Below are 15,895 nucleotides of genomic sequence, written 5' to 3' on the forward strand. Positions count from 1 at the left end.
TGCAGTGGGCCGGAAGGGACTTGTGCCCCTGATCAGGCCGGGTTATCTGCTTCCTTAATTAATGCAGTCTCAGGACCCGCACTATTGGATTGGAGCAGACGCTGTGTTTCACTCAGCGGAGGTCTTAGGATCCCATGGGGAATCCTGTGTGGTTCCTTGCAGGTGTCTGGAGACTCTGCAGGCAAGGCACTTTGGTGCTGGAGTGGACCAGAAGGGCAGCCTTTTTGTCTTATTGACGGTGTCTTTTGCCTTGCAGAAGCTTTGCAATTTTATTAGGTCCCATTTATCGATTCTCGATCTTACAGCACAAGCCATTGCTGCTCTATTCAGGAATTTTTCCCTTGTACCCATATCTTCGAGGGTTTTCCCTACTTTCTCCTCAATAAGTTTCAGTGTCTCTGGTTTTATGTGGAGTTCCTTAATCCACTTAGATTTGACCTTAGTACAAGGAGATAGGAATGGATCAATTCGCATTCTTCTACATGATAACCGCCAGTTGTGCCAGCACCATTTGTTGAAAATGCTGTCTTTTTTCCACTGGATGGTTTTTGCTCCCTTGTCAAAGAGCAAGTGACCATAGGTGTGTGGGTTCATTTCTGGGTCTTCAATTCTATTCCATTGGTCTACTTGTCTGTCACTATACCAGTACCATGCAGTTTTTTTTTTTTATCACTATTGCTCTGTAGTACGGCTTTAGGTCAGGCATGGTGATTCCACCAGAGGTTCTTTTATCCTTGAGAAGACTTTTTGCTATCCTAGGTTTTTTTGTTATTCCAGATGAATTTGCAGATTGCCCTTTCTAATTCGTTGAAGAATTGAATTGGAATTTTGATGGGGATTGCATTGAATCTGTAGATTGCTTTTGGCAAGATAGCCATTTTTACTATATTGATCCTGCCAATCCATGAGCATGGGAGATCTTTCCATCTTCTGAGATCTTCTTTAATTTCTTTCTTCAGAGACTTGAAGTTCTTATCATACAGATCTTTTACTTCCTTAGTTAGAGTCATGCCAAGGTACTGTATAATATTTGTGACTATTGAGAAGGGTGTTGTTTTCCTAATTTCTTTCTCAGCCTGTTTATCCTTTGTGTACAGGAAGGCCATTGACTTGTTTGAGTTAATTTTATATCCAGCTACTTCATTGAAGCTGTTTATCAGGCTTAGGAGTTCTCTGGTAAAATTTTTAGAGTCACTTATATATACTATCATATCATCTGCAAAAAGTGATATTTTGACTTCTTCCTTTCCAATTTGTATCCTCTTGATCTCCTTTTGTTGTCGAATTGCTCTGGCTAGGACTTCAAGTACAATGTTGAACAGGTAGGGAGAAAGTGGGCAGCCTTGTCTAGTCCCTGATTTTAGTGGGATTGCTTCCATCTTCTCACCATTTACTTTGATGTTGGCTACTGGTTTGCTGTAGATTGCTTTTTATCATGTTTAGTACTATCTTTTATGTGGAGAAAACTTTTTTACATTTATTTGTTTAGTGCGTGCGTGCGTGTGTGTGTGTGTGTGTGTGTGTGTGTGTGTGTGCGCGCGCGCGCGTGCCATGATGATTGTGTAGAGGTCAGAAGACAGTGTGCAGGCATTCATTCTTTCCCTCTCCTGTGTAGGTTCTGAGAATCTAGTGTAGGTCATTAGGATTGGCTGTAAATGCCTTTATCCACTAAGCCATCTTGCTGGCTGTTATTATTTTAATGTCTAATACATTTTTTCCTGGTTGTTTCATAGAGGTCTTTTTACAGTTAGTTCAAATCAGGATATAAAGATCTTCCATATATTGCTGAATTATTTTTATTTAAAAATTCTGTTAGTGTGAATGTGTATAGTGTATCCATATATGTACACATATATGTGGGTGCAAGCCCAGAGACCACGTGAGAATATCAAGTATCATGCCATATAACTTAGCACCTTATTCTCTTAAGATGGGGTCTGTCATTGAATGAGCTTTGCAGTCATTAAGCCCTAGCAATGCTCTTACGTACACTCACCCCCTGTACTGGGGTAACAAACACATGTGACCATACTCAGTTTTTGATGGGTTGAGGTGTCATTTTCCTCTCTTACACTTGTGCGCAGAGCACCAGACTTGATCTCCAGTATTCCCCAAGAGTACAATGCTGTCACAGCAGTAGTCACTATCCAGGCTTAGGCCCATTAGGATACTGTGCTGTAGTAGTGAAATACAAAACCATCACCACTTAAACATTGACCATTTTTAGAAGAGGCACTGTTAGTATGTGTGTGCTAATAAATGAGCTCTTGTGGATCTGAGGAGAAAGCACAGTATATATAGTATATATAGTAGTATTGAATTAATAGAAAGGAGAGAACATAAATAGGAAGGAGAATGGCAACCAAAAGTGGAGGATATGAGACAGTTTTCACTAACAGTAGACTGAAAGGGAAGGGTAAAGACATGAGATCAGGTAACATAAAACAGTCCCACTTCTCAGAAGACACAGAGACCCGCTGCATACCAGGCAAGCCTATACTATTAGGGAGTTGTAAGGAGAAAGGAATATAACAGATGTGGGAAGAACAGAGCAGGACCCAATCCGCTTGCTAAATTGACACTTGGTATTGAATAAAGGAGCAGTAAATGTGAAGGGAAGAGTTCTCACTGGGTTTGGGGATAAAGTGAAGAAACACTGAACAACTTAATTGCTGATTTGGTTTTGAGTGTCTGGGCATTCATTTCCAGAGTCCCAGAAGGCTGGCTTGCTTTGAGAATTTCCTTGAGATGTCAGGTGGCAGATGCCAACCATGTCCTAGGTAGATGTGTTTTTGTTTCCAGGTCTTTCTTTGGGAACCTGGCTTACACATGGGGTTCCAGTTTAGGTGCAGGACTTCAAAGATGGATTCTCAGATGTCACTTACACATCTGGGTTTTCCATAATAGGGCTGATTATAAATGGTGGCTTCACAGTCCTGCATAGTCCTTCTAGTTGTCTAGTGTACTACTTTGAGCTAATGTGAAATTTCACTGCAAATTCTGGCTCCCAGGAAGTTTTCTACTCACTTAATATGTATTTTCCATTTAAAGTTCCTTTACTCCAGTTGAGCAGTCTTCTCCTGGCTAGACTTCAGTATATAGTCCCTGCAACTCTTTCTGAGTTTCCCCAGGAGTGTGTCTTGCACAGCCTACCTACCTACACAGCATGACATTTCACTACTGCTCCAATGAATTCTGAGTACCATCCACCCAGCACTGAGAACAGTTTTTCCAGCATCTCCTTCCATCATTCCTGTTGCCATGTAGGATCTGCCCTGTTTTTCTGCTGTTTAAAATATCTGTTAAGGAGTGATCAAGATGGCTTGATGGGTAGAGATGCATACAACCAAACCTACAACCCGAGTTTAATCCCTGGGACCCACATAGTGGAAGGAGAGAACTGATTCCTATTCGTTGTCCTCTGACCTCCACGTGTGTATTGTAGCACAACGCACACAAACAAATAAATAAATGTAATAAAATACATTAAAATGTCTGGTATGGAGACAACTGCAGATTGTCTAAGCTTTTCTGGTTTGTGCCCAGCTACTGTTGATGCTCCCTCTCACTGAGAATAGGTAGCCCCCCAAACCTAGCCAATCCATCTGGACATAAGCTGGATTTTCCTGCTTTGTAAAGTTCCCTATTTTGCTATTTAAGCTGGAAATGTTTGGGTGTCAACCACCTCTTCCAATAATTGTTATCTAGTTCTTTTCTCTTTTATTTTCTGGAGACTCTGGTAGACCATGCCAAGGTATCATTCATTTTTGGAATTTCTCTTAGTGATTCGACTTTGACATTGGTATCCCTTATTGATCTTGCCTTTCCTAGGTCCGAGCTCATCAGCTGGTTCTTCCCCCTTGTGACGTCGTGATCAAGGCTGTTTCTGAGTATGTTAGTTCCATCAAAGACCCCTCAAACCTGGATGTGGTTGGCAAGGATGTCTTCAAACAATCTCAGGTGAGTTTGTCTTCCCCTTCCCAAGAATAACCAGCTTTCTTTAGTTTTAATAAAAAAAATATTTTGGGTGCACATGTTTGCAGATGCATGCATTCTCCTATGTGCGGCGGTCAGATGACAACCTGTTGGAGTTGGTTGTCTCCTTCCACCATGTGCCTTATGGGAATCAAACTCATGCTGTCAGGCTTAGTGGCAAGTGTCTTTACTTGCTGGCCCATCTTGCTGGCCTTTGCCAGCTTTCTTACATTTGCCTGCCACAGTACCAAGTCCACTGTTCTTTTCTCTGGTTGCCAGTTTCCTCCTTCCTACTTGATTTCCCCTACTTACTGGCTGAAATTCTAAAATTTCCTTTAAAAATACTCTAAGATCTGAATAGAATGAGTCCTTTGTTCTTGTTTTTTTCTTACTGATGATTAATGTATTACAAACATATTCTGAAAATTAGAAAATAAATAACCTGCCTAAAATCTCATTTCCTAGAAACAAAATATTCTAGGTAATGCCACTATGAGACTTCTCTCAGCATTATATGCTAGGGATCAAACCCATGCCGTAGAATACAACTAAACTACATCCTTAGCTAATCTTGATGTTTACATATTTTAAAATTTTTTGTTTATTATTGTGTATAAGCCACAGTATACATGTGGTGGCTAGGGGACAACTTTGGGGAGTTGGTCCTCTCCTTGTACCATGTAGGTTCTGGGGATTGGTGGCAAGTGCCTTTGCCCACTGAGCCATTTCATTGTTCTTAATGTATATTTTAATATAAAGGATGTCTTGCTATAAAATAAAGTGGATAATAAAAAACTATTTAAAATGAGTCCCCATAAAATAAGAATAAAAATAATTGTTAATATTGGAAGAAAGGCCCCCCAACTAGGATTTTATATTATAAAGTAAAATTTACAAAAATAAGTAGTTTCGTTTTTAGCAATTTGATTTACATGTGCAATTCATTTCTAAACTTATACTGTTTTTAAATTAAAATTAGTCAGTTTGATTTTTGTGTGTGTACAGTTCTATGAAATTTTGAATTATTGATTTATGTAATCATCATTAAAATTAGAATTCAGAAAAGTTGCAGTATCCTATTCCCCCTGATTCTCAGGCTGTCCCTTTGTAATACCACCGAAACCCATTCCTAATACCTGGGCATTCTCTGTAACTATAGTTGTGCCTTCTAGATGATATTACATGGGTGGAATCATAAAGTATAGTAGTTTGAGAATGTCTTTTGTCATTTGACATAATACTTTTATGATTCTTTCAAGTTGGGCTATAGAGATGGCTCAGTGCTTAAGAGCATGTACTGTTACATGTGCAGAGGACTGGAATTCATTGACAGCATCCATGTGGGGAGCTCATACCTGCTTATACCTCTAGCTCCAAGGGATCTGACACTCTTCCATGTATGTGGCATATATACACACATATGAAAGGAAGCCTCTTAAAGAAAAAAGGGAATTTTCAAGTTATTGGATGTTTTGTGGTGTGTGTGTGTGTGTGTGTGTGTGTAATTCAATTTTATGGATGTATGAACAGCTCATTCATCCACACATGCCTTAAAGAATATTTAGATTGAATATAAATTTAGGTTGCTATAAATAGAGCTGCTGTAAACACTTGCATACAAGTTTTTGTATGAATATAGCATTTCATTTTCATAGTGTAAATATCTAGAATTACGATTTCTAGAGCATATGGTAAGTGTATATATAAATGTATAACAATGCCAAACCATTTTTCATAGTAGCTGTCTCTTTCCTTACCCATGCTTGGACAATATTTTAAATAAAATTTCTGTGCATGCAAGTGCTCACGTGTGTGTGTGTGTGTGTGTGTGTGTGTGTATGTGTAGAGTGTGCTTATGTGGAGGTCAGAAGACAGCCTGCAAGGGTCTGTTCTCTCCTTTACCACTTGGCATCCAACTCACATGGTCAGGCTTCGTGGCAAGCATTTTCTTGCTAGTCCTGATTTATTTATAAAGTACCTTGTCCTTCCAGGCAAGTACTCTACTGCTCAATTATACCCACAGTGCTAATCATAGTTTTAATTTGTATTTATAAATGGCTCATAGTGAACTTTTGTTTGTTTTTTTGAGACTCACTAGGTAGCTCTGGCTGTCCCCAAACTTGCTATATAGACCACACTGTCCTTAAACTTGCACTGTTCTCCCTGTCTCTGCCTCCTGAGTGCTAAGATTGCAGGCATGTTCCATTATACACAATGAACTTTTTTTCCTTGCACTTACCATCCATTTATCCAACATTTTAATGTAGGTTCTAGGGATCAAACTGGGGTCCTCATGCTTACAAGGCAAGAACATTATTGATTGAACTAACTTGTCAGCCTTTCTTTTTAATAAGTCAAATGATTGTACATTTCACATGTATATCTTTAGTTAATTTGTGTATAAAATATGAGGTCATTTGTCTTTTGGTTTTGCATGTGGTTATCCCAGTGTCTGAATATAGTTGGTAGAAAGGACTATTTTTTTCTCCCTTGAATCGCCTTTGTGTTTTTATATATTAAAAAATCAGTTGACTATATTTATATCAGTGTATTTCTGTACTTTTTGATTAATAAATATGTACATTGTTTTATCAGAAGTGCATCAACTTAATGACTAATACCTCAATATTAAGTCTTGAAGCTGAGTTGTGATTTTCCAAATTTCATTCTTTTTAAAAAAGATTTTATTTATTTTATGTATGTGAGTACACCATAGCTATCTTCAGATACATCAGAAGAGGACATAGGATCCCATTACAGATGACTGTGAACCAACGTGTGGTTGCTGGGAATTGAACTCAGGACTTCTGGAAGAGCAGTCAGTGCTCTTAACCACTAAGCTTGCTCTTAACCACTAAGCTATCTCTCTAGTCCCAGAAATTCTCTTCGATTTGTATTTGTAAGCTCCTTTGCCTTTCCATATAAATTTTAGAATAGTCTTGTTTGTATCTATTAAAATAAATAAAGGAAGGAAGGAAAGAGAGAGAGAGAAAAGAAAGGAAAGAAAGGAAAGAAAGGAAAGGAAAGGGAAGGAAGGAAAGGAAAGAAAGGAAGGAAGGAAGGAAGGAAGGAAGGAAGGAAGAAAGAAAGAAAGAAAGAAAGAAAGAAAGAAAGAAAGAAAGAAAGAAAGAATTCTTTCTTTGATTTCAGTTGGAATTGTGTTAAATATGCAGAAGAAATCTTTCCCCCAAATACTACTGATTAAACCTAGGGCCACATACATGTATGTAGTGCCAGACATCTATCATGACGTTCTATCCCTAGCCTTTTTTTTTTTTAACTCTTTTTTCTTTTTAAATAAGATCTCACTATATTGCCTTTAATAAAATGTGTGGCTTAGTCAGGTCTGTAACTTGTGATCTTTCTGTCTCAGTTTTCCAAGTAGCTAGGATTATAGGTCTGTACAGCTGAGCTCAGTTGTGAATATTTGATTTCAGTAATATGCCAAATCCATTTTATTTATGCCTTTTTAATTAAAAAATCTCTTTAATGTCTTATAGTTTTAACATATAACCCCTGCAATATTTTTTAATTTAGTTTTATCTTTATGCTTTTCCTTTTTTTCTTATGGTACTAGATATTGACCTCATGGCCTTGTGCATGTTAGACAAGTATTCCACAATACACAGAGTTATGCTCTCAGGCTCTGTACATGGTTTTTAGTGTTTATTCTTACTATTTCATGTACTATTTACTATTTCATTTATTATAAAGGCTACTATTTTGTTCATTATTATTTATAATTACTCATAGAAATAAGATTGAGTTCTACGTGCTGAGTCTTGGCGTGGACCTTTCAGTGCTCAGTCATTACTTGTAAGAGTGTTTGGTAGGCTGTCTGGCAGTTTTGGTGGAGGTGGCCATGTTTCTGAAAGGAGATGCTTTATTTTTCTTTTCCAATTTGTAGACCTCCCTCCTAACCCTGAGTTATTGTACTGTTTAGGATTTCTAGGACTGCCAAGACTAGAATTCTTTTTCTTATTCCAGTTCTATAGAGAAAAATTTCAGTCATTATTAAATACGATAAGAGCAGTTGGTTTTGTAGACATACATTACTATATGGGTTCTTCTAGTCTTAGTTTGGTAAGATGATTCATTATTATAACTACCGCATAGTATATTCTCTGTATGTGCATGCCTGCATTTGTGACAGTGCACTTGGACTGTTTTGTACATGCATATGGAGGCCAGAGGTCAATGTTAAGTGTGTTTCTCACTCACTCTCTATTTTCTTTCTTTTTAATTTTATTTTATTTTAATTATATATGGATATGAGTGTGCACACATGAGTAGGTGTCCTAAAAGGACAGATGCCCTGGATCCCCTGGAACTGGGCCCTCTGGGGGAGCAATATGTTCTAGTTTTGAAAAAATTTGTTTTAATTACGTGTCTGTGTGCATGTGGGCATATACACACACAAGTGTAGTTGCCCTTGTAGACAAGAGCCATTGGATCTCCTGGATATGGATATTAGAGGCAATTGTAAGAGGCTCAGTGTGAGCCTGGCATGGTGGCGCATGCCTTTAATCCCAGCATTCGGGAGGCAGAGGTAGGTGGATTTCTAAGTTCGAGGCCAGCCTGGTCTACAAAGTGAGTTCTAGGACATCCAGGGCTATACAGAAAAACCCTGTCTCGAAAAACAAAACAAAACAAAAAACCAAAAAAAAAAAAAACCAAAAACAAAAACCCAAAAAAAAAACAAACAAAAAAAGAGGCTTGGTGTGGGTGTTGGAAACTGAACTCAGGTTCTCTGAACGAGCAGTCATTTCTGTTAACCCCTAAGCCATTATCTCCAACCTATAACAGTTAACTATTAAGCACTGAGCCATTTCTACAGCCCCTCTATCTTATTTTGTAAGACAGGGTCCTTCGCTTAACCTAGAGCTTACCCATTTGGCTAAGCTGGCTAGCCAGTGAGCTACAGGAATCCACCCATCTGCTTCCTCAGCACTGGAATTGCAAATGTATGCCTCCATACCTCTATGTGGATGCTAAAGAGTTGAACTTATACTTGGATAAGAAACACATTTTGTTTAGCAAGTCATCTCTCTAGTCAGTCATACAAATGTATTTTACACATCTACAGTAGAATCATATTTTTCCTTATTTTAAGTCATCATTATTTAGGATTAATATATTTTATATCAAACCTCTGAAATATTTTGTGTTTCTGCAATCGAATTATTGGTATTTCACAGAGTATATTTGTATTTTGTTTCATGAACAACAGTTGTAGTTTTTTGTGCTATGTCAAACTATTTTTTACAAGATAATAAAGACTCAAAAGTGAGCTGGCAAGTCTGGTAGTTAATCTTCACTGTCAGTTTGACTGCATTTTTGATGTTTGTTTGTTTGGCTGGTTGGTTGTTGAAACATTGTCTAACCATGAAACTCTGGTTGTCCTGGAACTTGTTATATATAGCCTAGGCTGTCCATGAACTCAGAGATGCAACTACCTCTGCTTCCTGAATGTTGGGATTAAAGCTATATGCTACCACAGCCCAACTAAGTTTTTTTTTTTTTAAAGAAAAACCATGTACTTATTTGTATGCATGTGTGGTGCAGCATGGCATTCATGTACAGGTCATAGATAACTCCCAGGAGTTGATTCTTTTCTTATATCCTTTGGATTCAAACTCAGGGCATCAGGTATGGTGGAGCAAGTACCTTGATCCCAGCCCCACTTGCCCCAACTTGACTAGAGCACTCACCCTGAATAGGAGTGCACCATTCCTATGGACTGGGGCCTTAGAATGAATGAAAAGGATGAGGTAAGCTCACACTATAATTAATCTCTCTTTGTTCCCTGAATGTAGATGCAATGTGACAACCCCCTCATGTTCCTGCTACTACGCCATCCTGCCATGAAGAACTACATTCTCAAACTCTGAGATGAAATAAATCCTCCCTTATTTCTTGTCAAGTTGCTTTTGTCAGGTATTTGTTATAGTATTGAGAAAAGTAACTAATTCGGCAAGTGTTCTTCCTCTACAGAGACCTGTGAGGTAGCCCAGCAAGCAAAGGTAGTTGCTGCCAATCCCATAACTTGAGTTTGTTCCCTGAGACCCATATTGTAGGAAAGAACCCATTTCTGAAGGCTGTCCTCTGATCTCCACTTGTGTAAAGTGACATAGACACATGAACATACTTAATGTAGTTTTAAAAACGGATTGTGTAGATTTAGTGTGAAGTTAGTTCTTTGTTTCCTAGAATTTTTCAGTAATGTTTCTGGTGTGGATTTCTTTGAATTTATTATGTTTAGATTTTGCTTAGCTTCTTGAATCTCTAACTTTGTCTTTTATTAAATTTGGAAAAGTTTTTGATTGTTTCTTCAAGTAGATTTTTTGTTTCTTACTTTTGTTCTTTACTTCCTTGACCTCAAAGGTACCAAATATATGTGTTTGTGTGCATATGGATGCCAGAGGTCAACTGTGGGTGTCAATCTTCAACAGTTCTCCACCTTTTTGTTGAGACAAAGTGTCTTACTGGGATTTGTGCCTTGCCAATTAGGCTAGGAAGGCTGGCCAGTGAGCCCCAGGAATCTTTATTTCTCCCCCTCCCCAGTGCTGAGACTACAAGCATGCACCATAATGTCTTGCTTTCTGCCATGGGTGCTAGCTACCAAACTCAGGTCCATATGCATGCTCAGCAAGTATTTTACCAACTGTGTTAGCTCCACAGCCTAGCTCCTTCCTTACTAACCCATGGGGGAGGGGAACAAAGCAAAACAAAGCCTCACCATTTTAGATCTTTTGGTATTACACAATAGAATCCTATGGCTGTTTCCTTTCTTTCTTTTTAAATTATAATTTATTTTATTCAGGGCTGATCAATTGGTATTGGTCTTCCCTGCTCTCAGAATCCCTCAATTACCTCTAGTTCCTCATCTAAGGTTGAGACTTCTGAGTTTCCCTCTTCCATGTTAGCTTAACATATCTATTGGTATAGTCCTTGCTCAGGTCATGTTTGTTTAGTTAACAATATTAGTGAGACTTCATGGATGTCCATGCCATTTCTAGAAGATACAATCTCACAGAAAACTCCTTTGTCCTCTAGCTAATACAGTCTTCCACTCCTTCTTCCATGTTTCTTAAATTTTAGATGAAGGAGTTGTGTTATAGATTTATCTGATGGGACTAGGCTCCACACTTCTGCATTTTTAATCGATTATGGTTTCTGAAATGGTCTAAGTCTGTTGCAAAGAGAAGTTTCATTGATGAAGGGTAAGGACTACACTTACCTGTGGATGTAAGGATAAATATTTAGAATGTAGTTAGGAATTACACTGGTTCTATAAAGTGGTGGTTGTAGGTTCTCCTCTAAGATCCATAGCTTCACTAGTCCTGAGTGAAGCGTGATTTCCCTCAAGTCCAGTTAGAAAGCTTTTGATTACTGTTAGAGTATGCATACCACCATTGCTCCCCTAGAGTTATTGTTGTGGTTTATAAGTGTCAGAGCTAGGTAGAACTGTTGGTTACTTCCCTCCTTAGGAAGCCTGTATACTGTCTTCTGGTACCATGAAATCTAGTTCTCAGGGAGGAGGCGTTCAGGTCAGTTCCAGCCTAGGTCCTCTGGACCATGCTAGGAATAGGGACTTACATTTCAGCTATGGTGCATAATCAAGAGCAACAGCAAAAGCTTCTGTTTTGGGAGTCTCTTCAAAACCCTAACAAATAACCCAAAAGAGGATTTCTCATGTTTGATATTGAGGGTTTTATTAGCTCTGGAGGGGAACATTTTCAACCCAGATATGAAATTTTCTATATGGGTACACACACACACACACACACACACACACACACACACACACAGAGAGAGAGAGAGAGAGAGAGAGAGAGAGACAGAGAGAGAGAGAGAGACAGAGACAGAGAGACAGAGAGACAGAGAGACAAGAGACAGAGAAACAGAGAGACACAGAGAGAGACTTACATGCATTATAGGTATTTTCAAATAGACCACTAATGGTATGATTCCTTATGAGTTTTTCAGATGCTATTGCTGTTATTGTTACTTTCCCACCTCCCTCCTGTTTCTGGGTCTGGGTTATATCACTCAATATGATTTTTTTTCTAGTTTCACCCATTTACATACAAAGTTGTATAGTGTCCTATATTTTCATTACCTATTTTTCAGTTGAAGGACATTATGAAACATTAAGTTGTTTCAATTTCCTAGCTATTATGAATAGAGCATCAGTAAACATGGCTGAGTAGTATATGTTCATATGGTAGATTTAATTTTAGCTATTATTCTGGCTCTTAATCCTCTGTCAGACATATAGCTGACAAAGATTCTTTCCCCTTCTGTGGGCTTTCTTCTCATGTGATTGTTATTTTGGGGGAGGGGTAGCCATGCAGAATCATTTTAGTTTTATGGAGTCCTATGTATCAGTTGTTGGCATTAATTCTTGGGCAAATTGTGTCCTATTCAGGAAGTCTGTCAAGAACCAGCCTTGACTTAGAGAGGGGTTCTAAGGAAGGGGTTTGAGAGCCTCATAAGAAACAACTCAAAGTCAATCATGGGCTTTGTATTCTGCTTGAGATGGCTCCCTAGACCTCTCTCTATAAATAGTGGTTGATTCTGTAGCCTGCTCAAGATAGATTTCTGTTCGAGTATCTCTCTGCTCCAGACAGCTCTCTCTGCTTGGGACAGCTCTCTCTTGCCAGAAAAATGTTCTGAAAGCTCTCTAGATAGCTCATGGGTTTTCCAACCAAAGTCCAAAAAGCTGCTAGAAAAAAATTCTTGTATTTTCGGACCAACATCATAAAAGCTGCTAGAAAAAATTCTAAAAGATCTGTGTTTGCTCTCCAAGTAATTCTCTATGGGTAGTTCTCTCTTGTGGACCAAAGACCAGTCTTTTATTTATATATTAATTCAATCATTTACTCCAGGTTCCCTTTTGTTTACTAATCAGCATTTTATGACCTTAGCCCCTTGATTATTAGAAGACAGCAAGTTCACCTTTTTAAACATTGCAAATGAATTCAGAGATCTGTCTGCCTTTTTAAGCACAGACAATAAGCCAGCTGGGTGGGATCCAGCTCTGAGATCACCACTCACACTATGTCTGGGCCTAAATTTGATCTGTCCAGGCAATCTTGAACTCAGACGTCTGTCTGCCTTTGTAAGCACAAAGAATAAGTTTAGCTGAGTGGGATCTTACCCTACGATCACTGTTCCCCAAATCTCTTTATCTCCTTCCTCAATATCTTTCTGACAATCTGGCTCATGGTGCAACTGCCTTTGTTCTTTTAGGTCCATGAAGTCCCTCATGTAATTCATGTTGCATCCTTATATTTTGCATAGTTGAGAAATTATATATTTTTGAATTCAGGTTTTAGGAGTCTTTTTTCCCCACAGCCTTAAGGGCTATTCTGAAGGTAACAACAATTACCATTTTGCTAAGGACGTTAGACATACCCTAGCCTCCCAGACACATGCTGTCTTCTGGTTATCATATAGTCATTAACCTTTGTAGTAAAAAATAATTAAAAATCCTGGCCAGAGCTGCTTCTTCCCAGCCTTAAACTATTTATGTGTCTGGATAAAAGACACACATAGCCTTTAATTTTTAATATGTCTTAGTAGCACACTATCTGGGTCACTACCTACCCTCTATGCTGTTAGAATCTACTTTTGATAACCTCAAGTTATCACTTACTATTTACTATGTTCCATCTGGGCTGCTCTTAACCCAGTTGGGCAGCCCTCAGGGCTGTATTCTCTTGGCCCTTAGCCCATGGCAGCTCTCCTTGTTCCTACACATTCTTCTTCCATGGCAACTTCTTTCTTTTCTCCTTCTCCTCGTCATCCTCATTTATTCCAAGACCGCTTCATTCTGCTCCTTCCCTTCTCTTGGTCTTCTCACTCCAAGGCCACAAAACCTCAACCCCACCTGTATCTCTTCTGCCTAGCTATTGGCTATCAGTATCTTTATTCACCAATCAGAATTAACTCAGGGCAAGGGTTCCAGGGGCCACGGGCAGACTCCAGATCTTGGGAACTCACACTTAGCAGTACAATAGACAGTAAAACACAAAGCATCAACTAACCTTCACAGACGGGAATTCCCCTGAAGGAGGAACATAAACTAAAATATACAAACAAGCCTCACTTTTAACAACACTCAACATTCATGGAGGCTCATGTCCTGCTGCCTCTGCTCCAGGGGCAGGAAGTGTGCCATGCTGTCCCTTGCACAACCATATAGGACTCAGCAAAAGTCCTTTGCTGTACCTACATCATGTGTTTTATTCTAGCAGTTTCAGTGTTTTAGGTTTCATATTTAGGTCTTGATTCAGTTGGAGATCATTTTTTTGTAAGGTGAAAGATCTGGGTCAAATTTCACTCTTCTATGTGTGGACATCCAATTTCCTAGCACCATTTGTAGAAGATACTTTTTCTCAATTGTATGTTTTTGCTGAATTTTTGTGTACTCATGTTTGGATCTTGGATTTTGTTACAGTGACTGTTTTTGTGCCAGTACCATATTGGTTTTTTTTCTTTTACTATGGCTCTGTAATATATCTTGAGATATGGAATAGTAAGTCCACTGGTAATGTTCTTTTAGCTCAGTATTATTTTGACTGGGTTTTTTTTTTGTGGTTCTATACAGATTTTAGCATAGTTTGTTTTCCTATTTCTATAAAGAATGAGATGGAGATTTTGATTAGGGTTGCATTGAATCTATACATAAGTTTTGTTTGTTTTTTGGTTGGTTAGTTGGTTTAGTTTTTCGAGACAGAGTTTCTCTATGGAACAAGCCCTGGCTGTTCTAGACTCACTTTATAGACCAGGCTGGCCTCGAACTCACAGCTATCTGCCTGCCTCTGCCTCCTATAATGGTCATTTTCATAGTAGTCTGTCATCAACCCATGAGCATGGGATGTCATTCTATTTCTAGTAGTGTCTTTATCTCTTTCTTTAGATGTTTTCTTGTCATTGTAGGGCTCCTTCATCACCTTGTTTAGGTTTGTTTGTAGATATCTGTGAGGCTGTTATGAATGAGAGTATTCCATGATCTCTTTTTATCAATGTATCTTGTTGGTATATAGAAAGACTTGATTTTTGCAAGTTGATTCTGTATCCTTTCATGTTGCTGAAATTATTTATTGTTTCTAAAAGTTTTCTGGTAGAATTTTTGGGATCTCTTCTGTGTAATATCATGTCTTTGACAAATGAGGATTTCTTCTTTTCCCATTTGTATTCTTTAATTCCTTCTCTTGACTTATTATTCTAGGTAGTGCTTTGATCAGTATATTGAAAAGGAGTGTAGGTAGCCCTATCTTCTTCCTGATTTCAGTAGGATTATTTCAAGTTTTTCTCCATTTAGGATTATGTTTATTGTGAATTATTGTGGATAGCCCTGGGTCTAGTTATATTTGATGTTAATTCCGTTCTCCTGTGAGTGGTTGCGAACAAGGAATGGGTCAGGATAAACCAGCGTTCAATTTATTGTATTCTTATTCATCAAAAGTTGCATTATCAGGTCATTTATTTGTGCTCATTTTGATTAGTGGTTGTTGTTTAGAGACAAGGTATATCAGGGTAGCTCTGACTATCCTGAAACTAGCTATGTAGGCCAGGCTGTCCTTGAACTTACAGGGATTGGCCTGCCTCTGCCTCCTAAATTCTGTGATTAAACATGTGTACCAACATGCCCAGTTCCTTCTGATGTAGTAATGCATGTGCTTAGAACTATAAATTTCCCTTATAGAACACTTCTGATGTGTTTCAGAGGTTTTGTTATGTTTTCATATTGTTCCAGGATTTTTTTCCATATTTCCTGATTACTTCTTTGATCCTTCATCATTTTGTAATGAGTTGTTTAACCTCTATGAGTTTCTATATTTATAAGAAATTTATTTGATGTGGATTTTAAGTTTTAATTTTAAGCTTAATGCATTATGCTCAGATAGAT

The 15,895-nt window shown here is 38.3% G+C and overlaps 1 protein-coding gene across 4 annotated transcripts in view; it reads left to right on the forward strand.

Moving 5' to 3' along the window:
* The window catches only part of Fam120c (family with sequence similarity 120, member C), a 131,621-nt gene that overhangs the window by 53,325 nt on the left and 62,401 nt on the right, over positions 1-15,895 (forward strand). For 2 of the 4 annotated variants that reach the window (XR_003953004.1, XM_030251275.1), the window contains exons 4-5: positions 3,832-3,960; positions 9,792-9,912. Coding sequence is in view for 2 of the 4 variants with exons in the window: in XM_011247802.3 (XP_011246104.1) it covers positions 3,832-3,960 (129 nt within the window). In the remaining 2 variants the exon portion in view is untranslated. The remainder of the gene's footprint in view (positions 1-3,831; positions 3,961-9,791; positions 9,913-15,895) is intronic. The other 2 variants (XM_011247802.3, NM_198105.2) reach the window with 1 other exon arrangement.

The sequence above is a fragment of the Mus musculus genome, chromosome X (assembly GCF_000001635.26).
Source record: "Mus musculus strain C57BL/6J chromosome X, GRCm38.p6 C57BL/6J".
Lineage (NCBI taxonomy): Eukaryota > Metazoa > Chordata > Mammalia > Rodentia > Muridae > Mus > Mus musculus.